The 22081-nt window shown below is 54.3% G+C and overlaps 1 protein-coding gene across 2 annotated transcripts in view; it reads left to right on the top strand.

The window, feature by feature from the left end:
* The first annotated feature begins 869 nt into the window (after window positions 1-869).
* Window positions 870-22081, top strand: part of GRIK3 (glutamate ionotropic receptor kainate type subunit 3) — a 224720-nt gene continuing 203508 nt past the window's right edge. For both annotated transcript variants that reach the window (XM_046028210.1, XM_046028203.1), the window contains exon 1: window positions 870-1354. In XM_046028210.1, coding sequence (XP_045884166.1) covers window positions 1240-1354 — 115 coding nt within the window. In that variant the 5' untranslated portion in view covers window positions 870-1239. The remainder of the gene's footprint in view (window positions 1355-22081) is intronic.

Genomic DNA, 22081 nt, shown 5'->3' on the forward strand with positions numbered 1-22081 from the left:
CAGTTTCTCTTTATTCTTTTCTCAGGGGGGAAAGACGAAGGGGGCTCGCCCTTCCTGCACAGTAGGGGAAAGACGGATGGGAAGTATTAGGGTGCATCTCAGATGCCCTCCGAGTCCAAGGATTTAGCCGTTTTCCTCCGAAATCCCTGTCTGTGGCTGCAGTGCGCGGTCAAGTCCTGCCTTCCTCGGCAGAGGGTCTGGCCTGGGCAGTCCCACCCCTACCCCCCGCAGCTCCCCTAGCCCAGCGCGCACAGTTCTCTTCGAAATCTGTCTCCCCGGAGCCCCAGCTCCAACTGTGCCTCCCCGAGGGCTGGGCTTCTGAAGGGCAACCGCTTCCCGGATCGGTCTCCAGCCGCCGCCGTCCAGCCTGAGCCCGTTGCGTGGGAGCTGGGAAGCGAGACTCCGCAGACGGCGGGCTCCGCGTCCCTCTGCTCCGGCGGGCGCGTCTCCTCCAGCTGGTCGGGCCGCTAGGCTGCCGACGTCGCCCAGATCGCGGTGCCAGCTCTCTTGCTCCACGCCCGGCTCCCAGGCTCCGTGCCCTCGCAGATGAAGGGACTGGGGGCGGCAGGGCGGATGGGGACATCTGGGAAGCGAGGAGAGTCCTCGTTCTCCGGGCGTCCCCCTAAACCGGGTCCAGGGTCCCCTTCCCCGCCCCCTGCGCAGGTGTGAGCGCGCGAGTGTACGCCTCGGCGGGCGTGAGTGTGAAGTGTGTGTGCGCGGGGGAGTGCGCGGAGGGAGCGCGGGCGGCGGGCGGCGCGGAAGGCGGGAGGCAGGGCGCGGGGAGGGGGCTGGGAGGGAGTGTGTGCGCGCGTGCAACTCCACTCCGGGGCTTTGTGCGAGCCCGGGCGATAGCATTGGCGGCGGCTGGAGGAGGAGCGGCCGGAGAGGCGTGCAGCCCGCCCGCCAGCGCCCGGCAGCCAGGGCAGGTGGGAGCCCGCGCGGGAGCCGAGCCGAGCCGAAGCGAGCCGGAGCGGAGTCCGAGCGGAGCCCGGGCGGAGCCCAGGAGCCTCGCTCGCGGGCGGCCCGTGGGCGGCAGCCGGGCGGGGCGGGCGCCGGCGGGGCGGCCCCCCAGTAAGATGTGCGCGGCGCCGCGGGGCGCCCCCCACTCTCAGCGGCGCTCCGGAGCCGGGCAGCTGGGCCAGGCGGCGCCTCGGGGGCTGCTGCGCGCCCGCGCCTAGAGCTGCCGCCCCAGGGAGCCCGCCACGGCCGCGCCCCGGGCACGCTCGGCGGCGCCCAACGATGACCGCTCCCTGGCGGCGCCTCCGGAGTCTGGTTTGGGAATACTGGGCCGGGCTCCTCGTGTGCGCCTTCTGGATCCCGGACTCGCGCGGGATGCCCCACGTCATCCGGATCGGTAAGGGCTCCCCGGAGCCGCGGGTCTCTGTGCGCCCGGGCGGGGGCTGGAATGGGGGGCCAATGAACGCGATCCCAAGAGATTTTCCCGACCTCTCTGGGCAGCCGGGGCCAGGTGACCACCGGCAGCTCGTCCCGGTGAGGACAAAGTTCCAAAGCCGGGGTCACGGGGCCTTACTTAGTGGGGGAGGAGGCGGCCGGGCCGAGGCGGGCGAGGGGCCCTTGGCGCGCTAGTGAGAGGCCAGACCCGGCTGAGAGTAGCGAAGCGTTCCGGCCCCAACCCGAGTGGCGGGCGCGTTCCCCGGCGACTGCCAGCACGACCGGCCGCAGACCGAGTTCTGGGACCCGGCTTCCCCGCGGAGCGGGAACCCTGGGGAAGGCGCCAACTTCTCTTGCCTTCTGGCTCCCCGCAGGCCCCTCGCCCCCACCAGGGGCACGGCTCCAGCGGCCGCGGCGGGGACGTGGGCGACGGCTTCGCAGGACGGGGGCATTGGGTCTCCTCTCCCGACGGCCGCCCACGTCCTCGGGGGCCCCATCCGGCCAGATAGCTCCCAGAGGGGCAGAGTAGGGGCAGTCCCCCGCCGGTCGCTCCTGCGGTCGCCCGCGGCTGGGGGGAAGGGAGCGACCGAGCCTACCCGCCGCGGCTGGGAAGGCGGCGGGAGGGATGCGAGCGGCTTTGAAAGTTAGCCGAAATCCCTCCGCAGCTGGCGGCGGCTGGCGGGGCTGCGCGCGGCTTTCCGGGGCTTCCGCGCCTCCGCTCTCTTCTCTTACTCCGGGCTTTAACTTTGTTGTGGCCGCTCCAAGCGCCCTGTAGGCAGCGCTCTGGGCAGTGCGGGGGGCCGTGTGGCGGGCCCTCCGGGTGCGAGGCCCGCGCCCGCCAGGGCTGGGTCCGGCCTGGCCACGCGGGAGCCTCGGCCACGCAGGGCCTGCGCCCGCCGCCAGGCCAGAGACCTGGGCCGCCTGGGTTCTCGAGGCGCCACCACCAGCTTCTGGCCTCGGGCGGGCCGAGCTCTGCTGAGCCAGGGCCACCTTCCTCCCTTGTGGCTCTTCTCCGGGCACGGACTGCTAAAGGCGTGAGGGGGTGCAGGGAACCGAGGTGGGGCTTGATTTCGGTACTTGAGGTTTTCCTAGGAGGCGGTCAGGAATCTGGGGGTGGGGGTCTGTCTTCGTGGCTTGCTCTTGGGCCCCACAATCTCTTGAACTCAACATCGGGATGGGGGTACAGCGCAGTTCCCAAGCGCTGCCCACGCCGGGGTCTTTCAATCCTTGCCTGTCCGGACTGGCAGACTCTCTCAAACCCAACCCTGAGGCAGAGGAGTCCAGGCTGGGGCTCTGGGGACAACCCTCATGGTCAGGCTTAACCCTTTGCAGCCCAGGCTGCTCTTGCAAGCCAAAAACCAAACCAAAACAAAACAAAAACCGTCCTCTGTCTCAGTTCTTTTGCCTGCTCCAGCTCCCAGTCTGGTCACCATTCCGGGGGCAAGCAGTCCCTTAGTAGTGGGCCAACACTTCTTTTACTCCATCCTTCCTTCCCTGTTTTTAGGGTGCCCTTGGGGGGAGGGAGGGGAGACCAAAAGGTGCTGTGTGCTCATCCCACGCATTGCAGGCTCCTCTTCCGTGGTTCTTCCCTCTGCAGGGGGGTAGGGGGAGCTGGCTATGCTGTAGCCCTGCCTCAGGGATGGAGGTCTTTTGAGGGCCCAGGAAGTCAGGAGCAGATGAGGACAGCCCCTAAGGATGAGCCAAGGAGGGGCAGAATGATGTATCCTTACCTGCCCCCTCTTACTGTGAAATTGACTTGCACTGGGGGCTCCTCCCTGCTCTGAGGGGAAGCCCCAGCCTGCCTGCCCTTTCTTGGGTTCAGCTTGTAATAATGCAATTAAGGATGGCAAAGCCCTCCTCTCTTCTAATCTTCTTCGTATTAAGCCCCAGGATTAATTAGCGTGTCGGCCCAAGCCATTTATATCTGAGAGCCCTGCCCCATTTGATTCCCAGCCCAAGGACTGGGGTGCTGTGCAGATGCCAAACGTGACCGCCGGAGCTGTGCCAGCTTGGACGGAGGATGGGAAGGCTCTAAGGCCTCTGGGCTTCTCAGGAGCTTCCTGGGGAGCTGAACTCCCATCGTTCTGAGCCTAGGCTGGAGCCTTAGCTGGAGCCAGGGAACCACAGTGGACACGGTGCTTGCATGTGGACACGGTGCTTGCATGTGGACATGGTGCTTGCACGCATACACACACACACACACACACACACACACACACACACACAATCGTATGCCGAAACCCAAACATACCGCCTTGGCTGGGTCTGACACCATCTTCCTTTTCTCATCCACTCATGGGATTCCAGGGCTCTGGCTGGGGCTGTAGGAATTGAGGTCCTGGGAATTGGACTCCGGAGCATGCTGGGTGCTTCTGGTTCCCCAGACGGGTGCCTGAGCCCCCTGTGCCTGGAGCTGAGCCCTCCAGCAGGCAGCCATCCCTGAACACCAGCCTGGAAGTGGGTTTTCCTGCAGGTGTCTGAGGGGCTCTCTGGGCCGGGGAGCAGCGTATCCGCCCCTCTCTTTGTGCCGTTTTTTGGGGGCTGAAATTTCCTCTTAGACAAGGAGATGGATAGCTCAGCAGTGTGACAGAGTGTTCAAACAATCCATCTTGAATAGATGAATTGCATTGCTCTGTCTTTTTGTAATTGTGTCTATCAGAGGGAGAGGTCAAGGCATTGATTGCTTGGATGGTTTGCAAGTAACAAAGGAGAGCGAGGGAGAGAGCGAGGGAGAGAGTAATTGGATTGTAGTCTGCGGGAAAAAATGATCATTGATTATTTTTTATGAATATGTGGAAGATGTATCTGCGTGTGATTATCAAGTGTTGCTCATTGAAGGTTTTCAAGGCATATTGTTCAGCATTTTATTATTACTGTTATCATCGTTATTATTGTTGAGATGGATTCTGGTCTTAACTCATGGAAAGCAGTTTAATGCATGGGTCCTCTCAGCCAGACGGGCTTTACTGACCTCACGTGGGAACATGGATCTCCTGGTTACGTGACCTAGAAGCTGACGTGGAGGGGCCCTAGGGTTGGAGCTAGGAGGCCTGGGTTTCCTACTCTGTGTTCTGCCTGTGTACTAAGCCATTTTGGTCGAATCACACTGTTCTCCCCAGCCTCAAGCTTCAGTTTCCTCATCTGTTACCCATTCGGTTGGCTGTGACAGTTTGAGATATTCTGCGGCTTTAAAGTACCTCTGACAGCAGACTGGTGGGGATTGCCCTATCCATGACATTGTAGGTTTTGTGGTTCCCCGAGGCTCCCTCATGTTATATGCACACTGTAGGATCGAGGACCAACTTGGGACTTGAAAAGGGAACCAGACAGTGGAGGCAGCAGCTGGGAAGCTCTAGTGGATGATGATGCTCTCTAGCCAGGCAGGGGGAGGTTCAGAGCCAAGTGACTGCAGAGACATAAAGCAGGTGTATGTGTTGGGGGTGGGGGTGGCAGGGAAGGGCTGGCTCAGCCCGGGAATGCCGAGCATCCACAGACAGAGCAGGACAGATGAGCCTCAAGCCCCAAGCCTGGGTTGGGGGGCCCAGTGGGCAAGTGCAGCAATCTGTCCCTGGGGAATGAGATCCCCTCCCCCAGAGTTCCCCCCACCAGCCCCATCCACTGCCCGCATCTTCTGCGATCAGTTCACCCACATGGTCCTGAACGTTCATCTCCTGAGTTTGGGAGCCTTGTGTAAAACAATGAGGAATTTCTCACTGTGACTGGTGATGCGCTGAGACATTGCCGCCTTGTAGGAGCAGACAGGAGCTGAATGAAGATCAATAGGGCTTTCCCCCCTGGAAGTAAATAGCTTCAGACAAGACCTGGGAGTGGCCCGAGGGGCCTTGGAAAGCATTAACTTGAGGAATTTCTGCCTCCACTTTCCAGCCCAGGCGCTCCTGTCAGCCAGGGCTTCCCTCCTCCTCCAAGCTGGAGTTTAATTTCTTCTTGATGCTTGCCTCGCACTGCGCTAAACAGTCTTTCGACATCAGGATGATCTGGGGTTTTTGGAGGTGGCTTATGCAGAGCGAGTCAGGCATTGTGTCCTGCCTGGGCTCTTCCAAGGTCACTTGCATCCCCCTGTTGCTGGCATGACAGCTGACTTCAGAAGTCCAGCTCGCTGTGCTATTTTGAAAGGGCTTTGAGGGGCAGCTCTTTGTCCCCCACCCCTTCAAGAAGGCAAGGCTGCTTAACTGCTTTTAGGATCCTTGCTGGGGCTTGTGAGCCTCCCTGAGTCCCCGTGTTCCACAGGCTTTCTGTGTTCCAGCTCTAGGAAACAGAGTCCTTCCAAGGAAGAAGCACAGAGTCTCCTGTGGACGTTAGAAGTCTCCCTCCTCTTGCGGCTGGGCTCCAAGGCCATATACAGAGGATGTGGCCCGAGGCTGCTTGGGGTGCCCTCTTGGGAGGAGACTCGGTTGTGCTCAGCAACTCCATTTGTTTATGATCTGCTGAGGCCACGCTTCCTCCATCCCATCACAGACAGCTGCCCCTGCCTCCTGGGGCTCGAGCCTGAGCCCTGTCTTGTTTGCTCCAGACCCTCTAGCGGGACAGTGGAGAAACTAGAGCCAGGGCTCCATTTGACTGGGCAGCAGCAGCAGCAGAGAAGAGCCTGGAGCACTCCAGGCCCTGCCCAGCAACAACGAGGAGTGAAGTTCCAGGAGCAGGGTTTGTCCTCCTGATGCTGGTGTGACTGGGCTGGAGCGCTGCATGGGTGGAGGGGCCCTAGGGCCAGGTGCGCACAGCGTCGTGGGCTCCTGGGCTGGAGTAGCCCTTCTCCCAGGTGCCAGTTCCCCCTCAGCAGCACCAGGGGGCAGTGTGCCTGTGTTGAGGTATCCGTGTGTGTCTCCTGCCTGGGACCCCACCTGGGGCTGGAGCGACATCACATCACACACAACAGGGACAAAACGAGGGCTGCAGTTTACAGAACATTTACAAGGTTCCAGGTACCTTGGGGTTCCAAACGCTGACCAGCCATGCGGGGGGATAGTAAGCATTCAGTAAATGCAGCTGCTGCAATGTTCCCCCCCACCCCGCTCCCCCATCTTACGTAGCCTTCGCTGCCCCGCAGGCATTGTTTCCTTTTTGCAGTTGAGGAAACTAAGCTTGGCAAAGTCGCTTACTTACTTGCACAAGATCACAGGACCAGAGAGAGAGATAGACGCAGGATGGGAACCCCCGACAGCCTGACTCCAGGTCCTGTGTGTCTGACTGCGCGATTGGAAGTGGGAAAGCACCGGGTGGCAGAGGTGCTGAGCGGAGCTCCCCAGCTCCCACGGCTCTGCATGCTGCATGTGGCCTCCTAGGGCTGGGCTCTATCTGGCCTGGTGTCGGAGAGGGCTGTGTGGATTCTGGGACGTTTAACCCTGCCAGTACCGGTTTGCAGAGTCCCGCTGTCCTTGCGGATGGCCGCATGGCAGATTCGCTTCGTCTAGAGGAAAGGATGGGTGGTCTTTGCCACCCCTCCCACCAACACACTCATATGGACTCCATCCCACCTTGTTCGGGCTTCTGGACTCTGTCCAACGCTCCAGTTCAAGCCTGAAATGAAGGATGGCCTTTCCCTTGGGGATGGCTGTCTCCCCTCCCCCCCCCCCCCGCCATAGGAATCCCTCTGCTCTGGGAACTCCTGCCTACTCACCCCTTTGGCAGCCACCAGACTGTCCTCACAGACATCGTCAGAGCCTTGCAGAAAGGGCCCCATGGCTGTGTCTCCCCCCCCCCTCCTTCCTTCAGCCAGTGAGCTGGCAAGAGCAGGTGTTCGGTGAATTGTTCTTTGTTCTTCCTTTTCCCCTCACCTCCCTTTACCCTCCCCAATCCCAACCCCTCCCCCTTCCAACATCCTTTCCAGGCTAATAGGTTTTATGGTCATTTGATTTTTTTAAGCAAGAGTCACATTCTGACCTTCTAGATAGAGCCCGCTTGCCAGGAATTGAGACCAGTGGACAGAACGCAGGGCAGGCCCACTGACGCCGGGCTCCAGGACCTGAGCTCTCTCCCAGATTTTCTGGGCTGGGTGTGGGCACCTGGGTGCAGCCCTTCTGCCAGGCCACCTCTACAAAAGCAAAGGCAAATTCAAATTTACCCTTCTCGTCGACCCTGTTTCTTCTTCCTGGGGAATGCAGGGAGACTGGGGTGATGGTGGCCACCAGAGATGGAATGGTTCTGAAAGTGGGGGAAAACTGCACTGCTGAGAGTCCCTGGAGGGGTGACAGGTTTGAAACAGGCACAAGCAGACGGGTCATGTTATTTCCCAGGACCTTGTTTTCCCCATCTGTAAAATGGGGATGATACCGTCTGCCTCCCAGAGTCAGAGAGGTAGGACGTCTTTGCAGAAGAACTTAAATGCCGTCCAAAGATCGGCCTTTCTTCTTGCTGGTGTTCATGGGGTATGACAGCAGCACAGGGCCTGGATGAGGGGGAGGTGAGTGAGCAGGCTAGGAGCTAGAATTTCAGCAGGCTCTCACATAGTGACCCTGGGCCGGTGCCCCTGATCGAGAGAGGGGGCGCTTGCTGAAATGTTGTGCCCTTGAGAGCCCCGTGGGCTGGACCAGCACCTGCGCTTGCTCACGGAGTCTCTGCTTTCTTCTGCTTCTCTGTGCCCCAGAGACAAAATTCTATTGGAGTGGGAGTGTGGAGACGGGTGGAGGCCCAAGGTGTTGGGTTTGAGGACCATAGGTCCTTCTGATCTTGCTTTTGTTAATCTTTGGCCCCATTCTATAGCAGCCATGACCCAGAGCAGCTCAGTGCCCCACCCCCCACCAGGTTTTATTTCCTTTGGAGTTATGTCTGGGGTCCCCCTGCCTCTGACAATAAGCCTGGCAGTCCCCTCTCCCCAAAGGTCACTCTGCCATGTTCTCCGCTTTTCTTCCTTGGATCTCTCTGCCTTGTTTACCAGGGCTGACTGGCCTTGGCTGGGATTAGGCTTGTGAGTGTGTCTAGGGCTTTGTCCTGGGCATGAGTGTCCTGCCTCCCCCATTGGACAAGAAGCGGCCCCAAAAGGTGGAAGGGTGCCTTTCTCATCATCACTACCAAGAGGTGGAATGAGTTGTTTTGGAGTCAGATAATATATTTCGTTGGCTCTAAGATGGACTTCCCGCCTCCACCTTCTCACTTCCCTGAAATCACTGTGTGTCCCGTGTCATAACTGGGATCACATACAGGATTTTTTTTCTTTCTTGGCCCCTCAAAACATCAGGGTGCATCTGGGGTTTGGCAAAATGTGGTGGATCTGAGTTAGGCTGTGAGTCTGACATGTCTGCGCCTTGTGACGTTGGGCAAGTCACGTGACCCCAGAGCCTCCATTTCCTACTCTACGAGGTAGAAATACTACTGTTAGGCAAAACTGTATTCAGATGTTTTGACCTGCAAAAATTTCATATGGCGGAACCTTACAGTATCATCTTCCCAGAGTTAGTGTGAGGATTAACGAAGATAAAGTGTCTAAAGCTGTTTGCATGGTGCCTGATGTTTAATAAATGTTAGGAGAGAAAGGATCCTCTCAGGGTGGGAGCCATGTCTCTGCCGTCAGACTATGAGCTCTGAGGCTTATGTACTCTCTGTCCTGGGGCCAACCCTGGTGCCCAGTACTCCGTGCAGCTCAGTACATGGCATTTACCCACTGCCTGCACATCTGTATGTCTCACAGCAGAAATGGTAGGATCTGACTGCCTGTGACCATTATCCACGGCATCAGGGAGAGAGAGAGAAAGAGGTGCCTTTCAGGATGCTTCTGCATGTTAGCTCCCAGAGTCCTCCTGGCCTGCTATTTATCACATACCTGCGGCCCATGGGCATAGTTGCAGCCTTTTCGTTGAAATGCATTTTGCATGTGTTCAGAGCTGAGAAGACCCTGGTTGTGGGATGCTCTGTAGGAATTGATCCTGGGGAGTCCTGATCCAGCCTTCTTGGAGATGACGTTCCATCTTGCATCTTGGGCAAGCGGGTGCAGCCCAGAGAGGGTCTGTGGCTGAAGGCTGGGCCTCAGGGGATAGACGCTGCTGTCTCTGCTGGGAGACATCAGGTAATGAGGCCACGGAAGAGCCGGGGAGGAGAGAGTCCCCATGGTGATCATACAGATCGGAGATAATGAGATGGAGTGAGATCTGGGGGGAGTGGCAGCTTCGACTCCAAATCCTTTGGTGCCATGCTGAATGGTGGTTAAGGAAGGCAGGGGGGAAAAAGGGAGAGAGAAGGAGCTAAGATTCTAGTTGGTGTGAAGAGGGTTCCAATCCATAGGAGACAATTAAGTCTTGCGCTATTAAAGGGACGGATGCAGACAGGCTGCTGATGGAAGGGGGTTTATAGAGTTCTCAGAACAACTGCAGGGATGAGCTCTTTAAATATGGGAACGAGGGAGACTTGTGCAAAGCCTTCCTGCATCTGCTTTGCAGAACTGAAATATGCTATTCCAAAAAGCCTGCCCAATTGGGTGGAAAAGCAGGAGCAGGGAGCCAAGGACTTCCCAGGGCTCCACGGCATCACATTTCCTGTCGGTGGTGGAGAATCACAGGATTGAGGCTGAAAAGGACCCCAGGGGTCATTCTAGGCCTCTGGTTCTCAAACATCAGCATGCATCAAAATCACCTGGAGTGCTCATTAAAATCCAGATCGCTGGGCCCCACCTGCAGAGCTTCTGATTGGGTGGGTCTGGGGGAGGCCTAGAATTTTACATTTTTAACAGGGCCCCAGATAATGCTGATGATGTTCATCTGTGGCCTACCCTGTGAGGACCACCGTTTTAAGTCACTGCAGGACCCCCCTCCTTATGGGTGGATCTCTGGTCTCTATTGAATGCCACCTGAGACAGGAAGCTCACTACTTCAGACGCTGTTTTGTTCCTGACTGCAAATGTTTTGGCTGATTATCATCTTTGCTGCAAGTTTTCCCCTAAAATTCATCTCCCCACAGTTCTGGGGAAGGCCACAGAACTTGGATGTTGAAAGTGTAGGTTCGGAGATCCACCTGTCTGAGTTTAAACCCTCTTCATCCTCCAGACTCTGACACTTTGGGTAAGTCACTTAACTTCTTGGCCTTAGCTTTCCTCACCTGACAAATGGGGATAACAATAGATTTGACCTCATGGGATCATTGTGAGAATGAATCTTCCTGGCACCAGAGAAGTTGTCCATGCACTTTCACAGTCCAGTATTGTGTGTCAGTTCACTGGTTCTGGAATCTTCCAGCCCCTCACTGCAAAGCCTGCCTCCATCACATCCCCCCACTCCCCCCGGTGATCTTGGGCAAATTAATCTCTCATAGTAATGATAACAACAACAGTAATAATAGCATCTGCCTCGCAGGGTTGTTGCAAGGCTTAGATGAGTTAATGCTATACAGTGTTTAGACCACAGCTGTGGTGAGCACTTAACAAATGCTGTCCATTAATCTTATGTTACGATCCCCATGCCCACTGATTTTGGTTCATGTTTGCTCCCTGTCCCACCATGCAACCCTATGGAAATGTAAAGGCATTTCTCCAAATTAAAATTTTCCAAATTGAAGATGCTCAGTTCTAAAAAAAAAAAAAGTCTTCGTTCTTCCCCCAAAAAAGATGTTCCGTTCTTCCTCCGAGGTGTTGAGAGCTATCCATGGTGCTGCCTGTGAGTTGCACCCAGTGAGTGCACCGCTTCCTGGGGTCTCGGCTGCCACTTCTTGTACAATCCAGACCACCATCTCCACCCTCTCGGCCGTTATTCCGCTTTGCCGAGTTATGCTGAGCTGGTGGTCTCTTGAGATCACCTGGTCTTTTGCACAGGCATCGCTGCTGATCTATAACTTCTCTCATCTCCCCTTTGGCAGTTGATCTTTGAAGCCTAAAGGCAGGACCTGTCATTTATCCTCAGTAAATCCTATCATTGAACCTTCAGGCAGTAATTCTCACTTGTTGTTTCTGGACCACCAAAGCCCATTCTGGCCCCTCCATCCTCTTCGTCCTCCTGCCCCAGTGGTCTGTGGGAGGGGAGAGGCTGAGTTGTTGTTGGCCTACACTACTGTTGGGGCTAGAATCCTGTGCTCTGGGCAGTACAGCTTTTGTGGCTCCCTTTCTGCTCTGTGCCGTTGGAACCTGGGATGAACCTGCCTGCCCTCCCTTCAATTGTGTCTGCCAGCAACACACCAGATTCTGTGTCAGAGTCTGTTGGCTTAATTCAGTGATCTTGGGGCCACATCCTATACTTTAACCAGCTTCAAAACCCCACTAGCTTGCTTTTGCTTTCAGATCCTTTATCTCCTGCTCTGGTTGGCAGACTTAGACTCTGTCTCTCCTTGCCTCACCCACACTCTCTGCCCACTCTACTGAGCACCCAGGTCTTCAGGGGTCACTGTGCCTTCCTTCCCACCCTGGGCCTCTATTCTTGCTGTTCTTTCCAAGCAACTCCTAGTCAGCCTTCAGATTTCAGCAAATGTGCCTCTTCCTGCAGGAAGCTTTTCTTGACTCCTGCCCACTTCTGTGGGTCCCCACAGCACCCTACACTTCCCTTGTCATAGCATTTACTATACAAGCGGGGACCCAGATGGCTTATTCCCAACTTTATCCAGTGTCTCTAGTTAGTAAGTGACTTAACAACTATTTGTTGAATAGATGAATGCATGGGTGGATACAGTCATTTGAAGAGAAGTTCACCCACCTGCTCTGATATTCAGCTCCACACCTTTTCCATCTGGTCAGCAGGATTGTGTGAAAGACATCATTCGATTCTTCTACTAAGTCAAAGTTCTAGTGAAGTATGTGGTGTCCTCACATGCTAATTCAGCACCCTCTATGCTAAGACTTTTTCCACGTAGTTAGCTTGGGCAGAACTGGACTATTTAGAGGAGCAGGTCCTTCTTTTCCCCAGGCCTAGACTGGTCTTTACATCCATTGTCTGGTTTGTATCATGATGATTTTCCTCTTGAGAGGGACACAAGCTGTCTACTTCAAGGAGAAACTGAAGAAGAGTTCACAGCTTCACCCGTCCCTCCTCCCCACTTGCCCCTCAACATCTTTCCTGCTCCCTCTGGAAAGTGAGCCAAGAAAGGGAACTTCTGCTGTTTGTCCTTACCAGGCAGGCCACTCCGGATGGCTGGCAGGCAGGACCAGGCCTCTCCGTTTTCTGTCTCACCACATCACTTCCTCCTGCTAGGGTGTGTGTGTGGATAATAGGTCTCCTTGTCAGTTCTGTGTAAAGCAAAGGTGTTAATAGTTGACCTGGAGATTCAGGCTGTATAGACAGTCATCCTGGGCTCAGGAATGTGTGGCATCTGGGTTCTTGGGAGTGTGAGTGTGTACACATGTATGTGTTTGTGTACTTAGAAGAAATGACCACTTGGAGGTTTGCTTCTCTAGCATACACTTCCCAAGGTGTGGCTCAACAGCCATTTTTTATCCAAATGAGCCCAAAGAGTGAATGTAGTGACTTTTCTTTGGGTCAGTGGGGAAATGAAGACTTCAGTGGTGCTCCCAGTTCTTGACAGACTGGGCCAATGGGTCTGCCATATTTATGTAGCCAAGAGTGAGGCCGGGCCAGGTTTGTGTTAGAACCCTGGGCTTCCCCTCTTGCGCTGCACAGCACCGGGCTCTCCCCTGAGGCCATGCCTTCCCCTTTCTTGCTTCTTTCCCCAAGGAAACAGATGACACATTATGAGCAGAAAGAGCCTGTTGCCTACATGGCCATTTTTCTTGCCCAGTTTAATAGAGGTGACAGCCGTCTATTTTACTTGTCTCGTAACATCGAATCAGTAAATAAAATATGGGTGAACTCTCAGGTTTAGCTGAATTATGGCTGGTCCATGGGGACGGAGGGCTGGGGAGAGCTGAGCAGAGAGATTGAATCCCTGGCTTGTTGCAAGAGAGACTGAGCCTTTTGTCCTCCTCTGGCTCCAGGAAATCTTTTGGTACTGAAGAAGGCCAGGCAAGGCCATCCTGCTGTCAGTCTCTGAGTTCGTGGAAATCCAGAACACAAAGAGGAGCTCCCCAAGTGTTAGAACGAGAAGAGTATAGGACCTGTCTTTACTCTTTCCTATCATAGATTGGGAAACTGAGGACTAAAAGAGGGACATGCTTTGTGCCACATCCCTTGGGGAGCCATAGGAGAATCAGATGAAAACATGGGCCTCTGACCCCCAAGTCTCTTGAGAAAACTCTATCCCCGTTCCTATCTCACACACACGCACACATGCACACAGGCATGCACACATTTGAAGCTTTAAATTTGCAGTCTTGAGATAGAGACTCGGCTTTTCCAGTGCTGAGAAACAGACCTACAAAACATTTTTCCACATTGAGGGGGAAATACGAAACCAGATTCATGTGTGTTTAGAAAGGCTCTTAGATAATTGATACACCCTGTGTAGTTCCCCAAGAGACCAGCAGATTAAGGTTCACCCCTAACATCTGGATTCAGCACCACGGAGAGCAGTCAGGCCCTGGGGTAGGGAGTGGGCGTCATCTCCCACTGACTCTCCTAGCAGGGGTGATGTGGTTGTTGTCAGGTCTTGCTAAACAGGCATTCTTTTTCCAAATGCTATTCCTCTAGGACTCTGGTGTTCATAAACCAGACGGAGATGTTTAGCAGGCACACAGTAGGCTAGTAAGAATGGTTATTTGTGGTCATTTAAATCAAGTAATTCACAGTAAAAGAAAATGTAAAGGACAGATAGAATTTTCTCCCTCCTCCCCCCAACCCCGCCACATAAATTGTTCCTAAGCCTTTGGTGCCTTGTACAGCTTGTCTGCTAGGGCGCAGTAGCAGATGACAAAACGAGTGAACATTCTATTGTCAAAGATCACACCTGATACCAAGCGTCTTTGCTCAGCTTGTCAGCATCAGCTTTCACATTGCATTTGGTAAGCAGGCTTGTGTTATGTATTTTTATCCTGCTAAATGTGATTCCTTAAAAGTATTTTGTGTGTTATTATTTCCTGAGTTGTGGAACCCTGCATACCTATAATAGAGCTACATTTTCTGCTAGTAAATAAAATTACTCCTTGCTCAGGTGATGGGAATTAAATGTGTCACAACTTCGTGGTTTTCCCCAAAGAACCCCACAAGTCCCAGGTGCTCCGCCACCTGGATGTGTCTGAGAAGCCTGGCGATGGGGCTGGGTAGTGACAGAGGTCTCTCCTAGACAGGAAAGGCACTCCGGGAGTGGCCTCCGCCTGCCTCAGAGAAAGGGAACCTTTTGTCAGTCACTGAGATACTGGGAGCTGGCTGGAACACCTGGCCTAGAAGCCCAGGGCACAGGATTCTGAGAATGTCTGAGTGACAGAATCAGGAGAATTGGCACATGCCTCTGAACAAGGAGCGACATTTAAGCCAATGGGTTCCGAGGAGGCAAGATGGCTCCTTTCAGTCAGAGCAGATTGATGTGGATCAGGCAGAGGGGACACGGGCTAAGGTGCCCGCAGAACAGGACTACTTCCGGGCCCTGGCTGGAGAGATCTCAGTGAGAGGGGATGGAGGGGATGAGGGTTTTTTTTTTTCCCTCTCCTCCTGCTTGGATTCACAGAATCAGAAAAATTTGCTTTGAAAATGCGGCTATTTTTATGCTGTTTGTAATTTAGTGTTTATTTCCTGCTGTTTTCACATGGACTCTGGGCTGACTCATTGATTCACCAAATATTTATGGAGCGCCCACTCCGTGGGCTGTGGAGTGCACAGGGAAGGGGGTTGTGGAGGGTCTGGGGGCGGGAAGCAGCCTCCCTGGACCTGGTGGTAACTTGTTGGCCTCTTGGTAAGTCCATGTAGGTGACTTTCAGGGATGGCCCTGGTTCCTTGAACATGAGGATACATGGAGTGCAGACCAGAGCCCCACACTGAGATCTTCCTCACTCTCCTGGGTGCTGGGGAGGAGCTGTAAGGCTCAGAGAGAAGGAACAAGCTAAAAGTCACACAGCAGAGCCAGCTGGGAAGGCACATCTCTTCCCTTGCAACGTTCATACCCATGCTCCTGCTTCCCTTGCTCCTTCGAAAGCATGTTACACCTTCCATTGTTCTGAGACTTCCTTCACTCCTGAGCTGTCACACCCCATTCTCAGATACCCACTCAAGACTCATTTTGGCCAGTTCTCTGTCTCATGTCAGAACAGAACCTTCAACTTTTCTAGATGGGGCAGGTGCATGTATAAGTAGGGAGGAGAGATGGGGTAGGGGATGGCATCCCGTTTTTGTCTCCAAAGAAAGGCTTTTCTTTCTGGCTGATTCAGATTCTTGCTGCTGCAATGTAAATCTGTCTCGTCCATGACATGATATGGCCATTTGCAGAGTTTGGGAAGGAACATCTCGATTGGGAGCCGGTAGCTTCGGGGACTATAGCAAAGAAGCTCTCAAACAATTACGTTGAAATGGCTACACTTGCCCTCATGGGGGCTTGGGCAGATTTATAATATTTTCTTTCTTAAAAAATTGGGACTTTTTTCATGGAGACAATGATTTATGGAATAATCAATTTCTTTATCTACCTAATACATTGGAGCAATCCGTCAGCACAGGCATCCATCTCCTCCAGAGGCTGGAGAGGGCCGACAGCCTTTGAGCCTGACTCACCCAGCAGAAGGTGGCTTTTTCTGTGTGCTGCTTTGATCCCAGAGTGTGGATCTGAGGCCTGCAGAAAGGAAGGTCTGGGGCTCCTGCAGCCCCACTCTTTGAGCACAGATGCTAATGCTTTCTCCTCCTCCATGTCAGCCCCACCTGGAGAGGAGTAAGGTCCAGCACTCACTGGCCCCATAGTACAGGTACAGAGACCAAGAGGGAGGTCAAAACCCAAAGCTTGAAGATATGAAAGTAAGGGTTGTCATCCCTTAATCTCTGAAGGCTGTTGTATAGGAGGGTGAGCAAACCTGGTCTTAGAAGTCCCAGCAGAGAGAATTGGAGCCAGTGGGAGGATGGCCCAAGAAGGCAGAATTTGGTTCAATACCAGCCATCTCATAGGGCTATTTGAAGATTAAGTAAGATAACCTCAGGGGGAGAGTGGTAGTGAGCTTCCTGTTAGGGGAGGTAATCAAGAACAGATTGGCCACGGATGTTACTGAGGGGCTCTGGATTCCTTTCACTGTGAAACTGCTGGCATCCCCAGCTGGGCAGCTAGAGAGGCCATAAAAACCCAGACTTTCTCAGTTGCCTGGAAGGAACATACCTGGTCTGTTAATACAAACTCCACAAACTCACTCTGAGCTCAGAGGGGTGGTTGTGAGGAGTCATCTTAAGGTCAGACTCTTTCTGTCCTGCCTGTCTCCTGGAGCAGTTTGTCCCTTTGCAGTGCCCAGAGGTCAGGAGGAGACCGGTGGCTACAGCCAGCTCCGGGAAGGACATGTCAACAATTTTGAGCAGTCTAACGCCAAACACACTGGCACCCTTGATGTCACGGCGTCTCTGTGCAGTAGGTGTGATAACCTTCTTTTGTAGAGGTAGGAATCAAAGTCTACGGGAGATGGATGGTCCAAGGTCATACAGCTGGTCGGGGTGGGGCTCTGTCTCTTTCACACGAGTGCACAGCGGCTATTTCCTCCTCAAGACTTTACTGCGCACATACTATGTGCCAGCCCTGGACCAGGTGCTGGGACCATCAGAGTGAGCAGTATAGACATGGTCCTTGCCCTCATAGAGCTTGCAATCTGGCGGGAAAGACAGACATCGAAGAGTCACTGCAGGTTCAAGGCATGTATAGAAGGGAGGCACAGACTGCACTGGAGAACATCGGGAAAGACTTTCTGGAAAAAGTGATATTTGGGCTGAGACGTGAGGGAGGAGGAAGGCACAGTGACATCACGGTGATGGGGAGAAGCAAGGGCTGTGTTCTAGGTGAAGGGCATAGCCTGTGAAGACAGCCAAGGAACAGACAGTTGTGTTGAGTTGAACCATGCAAGACAATCAGCTCGTAGGTCAAACGTGGCCAAAGAGCAGCATTTCATGTGTTCCAGACTTGTATTTAGAAAACTCTTCCTTGAGGAAGAGTTTTCTAAATAGAGTGGATAGAGTGGATAGAATAAAGGGAGGGGGATGTGGAAATATTAGCCTTTAGTAGTGGGCCTCATGTAAGCCTCGATCAGCCATGTGAGGAGGCTAGAATTTATTCCAAGGGTACTGGGGAGCCATTGAGGACTGTCAGAAGGGAGCAACATAATCAGATTTGTTCCTTTGCAAAGTCATCCCTGTGGCTGTGTGGTGTGACTACAGGGGCGGGGGTGGGGGGTGGTGAAAGTGGAAGCTGGGGGGCCATCAGGAAGCTGTTTAAGTAGTCCAGGTGAGAAAGGACAGGGAACTGTGTGGGCAGATGGAGGGTTGTTTAAGAGATCAGGTGTCCTCATTCCTGGTCCAGGGCTCTCCCCAGAAGCCGGCTGTTCCCTTGGCCCCAGGCCTGAACCCAGGAAACCAGGCCATGGTACATATGAATGGACCCTCCACAGAACCATGCACTTGTTTTCTGAGCCCTCTGTCTATGGATATCATACCCGGTTGTCTGACAGCTCAGCAGGGCCTCCAGCCCCATTGCGTGGTTCCGTCGTTAGACCAGAGAACACTTGGTGTGTTCTGTCTCATGGTGCACAAGACAATGAGCACTCCAAGGGCTGTGGGCTGCTCACAGTCTCTTCCAGCAGGCCGATGGGACTTGGAAATGTGGTCGCCTGGCCAGACCTCCTGCAAATCCGAGGTCTTTCTGACAGCCTGGCCAGGAGGCTTGAGAAAGGAAATCCCGTCTATCCCCACTTTCCTCTTCAAAATCCATGAGGGGCTGGGAGCTTCTCTGTGGGTGAGCTGAAACCCTTCTCCCACTGAGGACGGAGCCCTCCTTCTCCTTGGCAGAAGATGGGGGGAGTGAGAGCTCAACCTGCAGGACAGATGCTGGGGTCAGTGCCCCCGAGGACTGCAGCATCAGGCAGGGGTGGGGGGGAGGGACACCCACACACGGATCTGGCCGAGCTGTGCTTCCCTTACGGTTTCCATCTCCAGCCCCAGTTGCTAACACGCTCTTACTGTGCTCCTAGACATAACAAGAGGGATCTGTTAGAGGCTCGTTTCGTGCCAGACGCTGTGCTAAGCATCTTCCTGACATTCATTCACTTAACACAGCAAATCAAAGAGGTAAGGACTTTGTTCCCACTTTAGAGACAAGGAAACAGAGCCTGGCGGAGTGCATGCAGAGAAAGCATTCAGAAGTGTTCGTTGATACCATCATTGTCATCCCTCATCTGGCTGGCAAATAACGGCTACCAGGACCTGTCACAGAGCCTGGCATAAAGTGGTTACTCAGGGGATATTTCTTGAATTTGCTTATACAGATTTGGGCAGAAAATGGGATGAGTGGCCTGGGTCAGGAAAGGGGGAAAGCTTGGGAAAGGGGTCTTTCCAGCTTTCTGGATCATTGAGAATCTCTTGCTCCCGTCTCCCACCCCTGGCAGGTGGGGCTGTTTCTGCCTTCTTGCATATTCTGTGCTTCACACCTGGATGCCCTCCCCCTCTGACCTCCTGCCAAATTTCTATTTTCTTATACTTCCTGTTCTGTCACCTCCTCCAGGAAGCCTCCTCTGATGCACATGGGCAGAGGCACAACTTCCTTTGGGCCTCCTGGAGCCTCGCCCCAGCCTCCTTTTTACAGCACTTCTCATGGGTGCAGAAATAATCTTCCCCTTGAACCCCTGGTGGCCCCAGAGCTCACAGGGAAGCTTGGGTACCTTGTGTGTTTGCTTCCAATTGTTTTTGTTTGGTTGGTTGGTTTTTTGTTTGTTTTGTTTTGTTATTAAAACAACAATGGCAACATCTTTGGCTGGTGTGCTCTCTTGAAAATGAACTTCTTTGCCTCAAATTTAAGGAATTCCATTCCTGAACTCTTTTTTCTAGGTTCTGCCCTCTCCCACCTGCACCCCCATCGATTTAATTTTAAGCTGAATTAGTTTTCTACGTTGAGTTAGCCAACATTCCAAAATTGGGATGTTTTATGTAACAGTTTAGGTTTCTGGCTTCCTTTCCCCCGTTGCCACATGCCACAGCCCCCACCTGTCCTTACAGCACATCCCCTGAGAGAGGGCCATTCATAGTCATGGTCAGGCACAAGCTCGCGTGCAGCAGCATTGAGAGGGAAAGGGGAAGCATTTTGTGTGACTGTGTTTTTGTTATCAGGAGCGAAGAAGAAGCAGAGCAAGGGGGCCGTCTATTTCAAATGTCTGTGTCTCGCCAGCCCTGCTTCCCAGTAGGGTTCCTTTTGTCTCCCCGCAGGCACTGGGTCCCTGACCCTCACCAGGACCAGGAGCTTCTCAAAGGCAAGGACCTTATCTCATTCCTCTTTATCATGATGGTAAGAGCGAGTATTCTCAGAGCCTTCCCATTCCCCTCTCCATCTCATTTAACCCTTACAAGGTTCCTAAGGTCGGTGCCATTATTCCGGCTTTCCAGTGGAGGGATCTGAGCCTAGCTCAGGGAAGGACCCATTCGGGAAGGGGTAGTGGACAGATTTGAATGCCAGTCTGCCTGGCTCCAGCTTAATTCCCCTGAGCGATCCCAGCAGCTCACCAAGTGAGGCCCACAGTAGACAATTCAGTGCCGCACAGATCACACTGAATCCCAGAGTCATGGATGGACCAGAGCCTGGGATAGGTCCTCCCAGCTATGGATGGTGAGCGGCATGTTTGGGATGCTCCTCGCTCTTCTTTGGGCGCCTGAATGGCTCCAAGTGTGCTGTGCGTCTCGAGGGCAGCATTTCCCAGAGTTAAGTTAACATGTTCCAGGCAGAAAATCTGCTGCGAGTCCCTTTGTGTTACCGTGTCTTTCAGGCACCAGGAGATGGTGGGAGCATTCTAATAGCCTCTGTCCTTGCCTGCTCCCTGTAGGCCTGGCCATGGCCACAGGCCCATCGTGCCGGCACAGTACCAGCCACTAACCAGGCCTGGAGAAAAGGCCACGCAGACACCCACTCCCTCCCTCCTGCCTCCAGGCTCTGAGCAGGGGACACGAAGTAGGAGGCCCCGCACAGCCTCTATTTCTGCTCAGCCAGGGTGGGGGAGAGCGGGGAGAGGCTGTGCCCACAGTCCAGCAAGCATTCCTACAGGGAGAGTGTGGGCTGGCTGGTGTCATGGGTCAGGCGGCAGCGGCAGAGGGAAGCTTTAGCAAGGAATGAAGGGCCGGCTCTGCCTGGGAGAGTGTCTGTGAATCTTGCCTTGACCAGACACATTCAACTTGAGATTCTAGATATCTGGCTTTTCTGGTCTGGCAGCAGGTCCCCTCATGGGGAGGACAGCCATGGCTGATGGTGTTAGACATCACGGCAGGTATGAGGTGTGGCTGCCTTATTCCTGCCACCCCGTTGGAGCCTGCCCGAGGTCTCCTGGCTGCACAGTCCAGGGCCTCTGCCCCGGGGGCTGAGCTTAGGCCCACCCTGCCCCACGGTGGGACTCGAAGGTCTCCACTTCTGGAAATTGTGGTGACCCTCCAGGCCTGATGGTGGAAGTCTGTTTGAGTAGCCTTATTTCTTCCCAGTGCTGAGCGGTCATGCGGGCTCGTCAGCCCCAGCACCGTCAGCGGATCTCGGGTTTCCACCCGCTGGGGGCTTAGGCCTATAAGAGGAGTGAGAAGACCATGGAACCTGCCACCTCCCTCCGGGTCAGCACTTCCTGTGCCAGCTGGAAGTGACTTGGGGACACTGTTAAAGGTGAGACACAGCCCCCTTGCCTGGGGCGGATGCCAGCCCCTCGGGGGGACATGAGAAGAGACCAGGCAGGGGCCTCCCAGAGCCCCCCAACCTCCCTGCGCTTTAGCTCGTGGTCTCCAGGGAGACAGGCTTCTTCTCCCTTGGGGTGGGCAGCATGGCCTCTGTCATCGCCCCATCCCTGCAGACAGGCTCCCACTTGAAACAAAGAAGCAAAAAGAGAACTGATAGACCAGGACCAGGAAAAAAAAAACAACTGCCAGTGTTTACCGGGTGCCTACACCTCTGGGTGGTGTAGAGCAATGCCGAGTGCTCATTCTTTAGTCCTCATCAAGACCCTGTGCAATGGCCCAGGTGTCACCATGTTGCAGGTGAAGAGCTTGTGGCTCAGGGAGATGAAAGGATGGGCCCGGGTTATTCAGCCAGCAGGTGGCAGGGCCTGGGTGCATCGTGGAGGTTAGCCTCCGAGCCCCGGCCCTTAGCCATTCATGCCAGGCCGTGGCTACCCCCTTGAGAAAACAGAGGGTACTGGGGAGTATGGATTTTTCCAGATTCCTGAACCTAGAGTCCTGATAAAACCCAGGCAGGAGCTTCCTGGGCTTTAGGATCCCTTGATGCTAAGACAGGAACAGGATGTTTAGACTCTATTTTGAGCCCACTGTTTTCATCCCCGAATGAACCCGTGTAGATGAATTCTGAGCAAGAGACAAAGAGTGAGTCAGGAAGAGGAAGCCGGTGTTTGAGACAGAGACACTCAGAACAGAGGAGACAGGGAGAGACAAAGAGATGGGAGAGAGACAGAGAGGAGAAAGGGAGACTAAGCATGTTCGGTACCAAGACAAACAAGCTCTCAGTCGCCTGGTGGGGTCAGAACGACCTCATAGTCAAAATGGCAGGTGCAAGTGTCTAGATGCCCACTTGGGATTGCCTCTCTCTGGTGCCCCACCAGTGCCTTGGGCTTCCCTGCTTATCTCCAGCTGCTCAGCAGAAGCCGCTGGGTGTGGTTTACCTTCTGTTGGTGGATGGGCGCCATATGCAAAATCCTTGAGGTTGTACCAGCCTGGCAGGGCAGGGTTCA

The sequence above is a fragment of the Meles meles genome, chromosome 1 (genome assembly GCF_922984935.1).
Source record: "Meles meles chromosome 1, mMelMel3.1 paternal haplotype, whole genome shotgun sequence".
Taxonomy (NCBI): Eukaryota; Metazoa; Chordata; class Mammalia; order Carnivora; family Mustelidae; genus Meles; species Meles meles.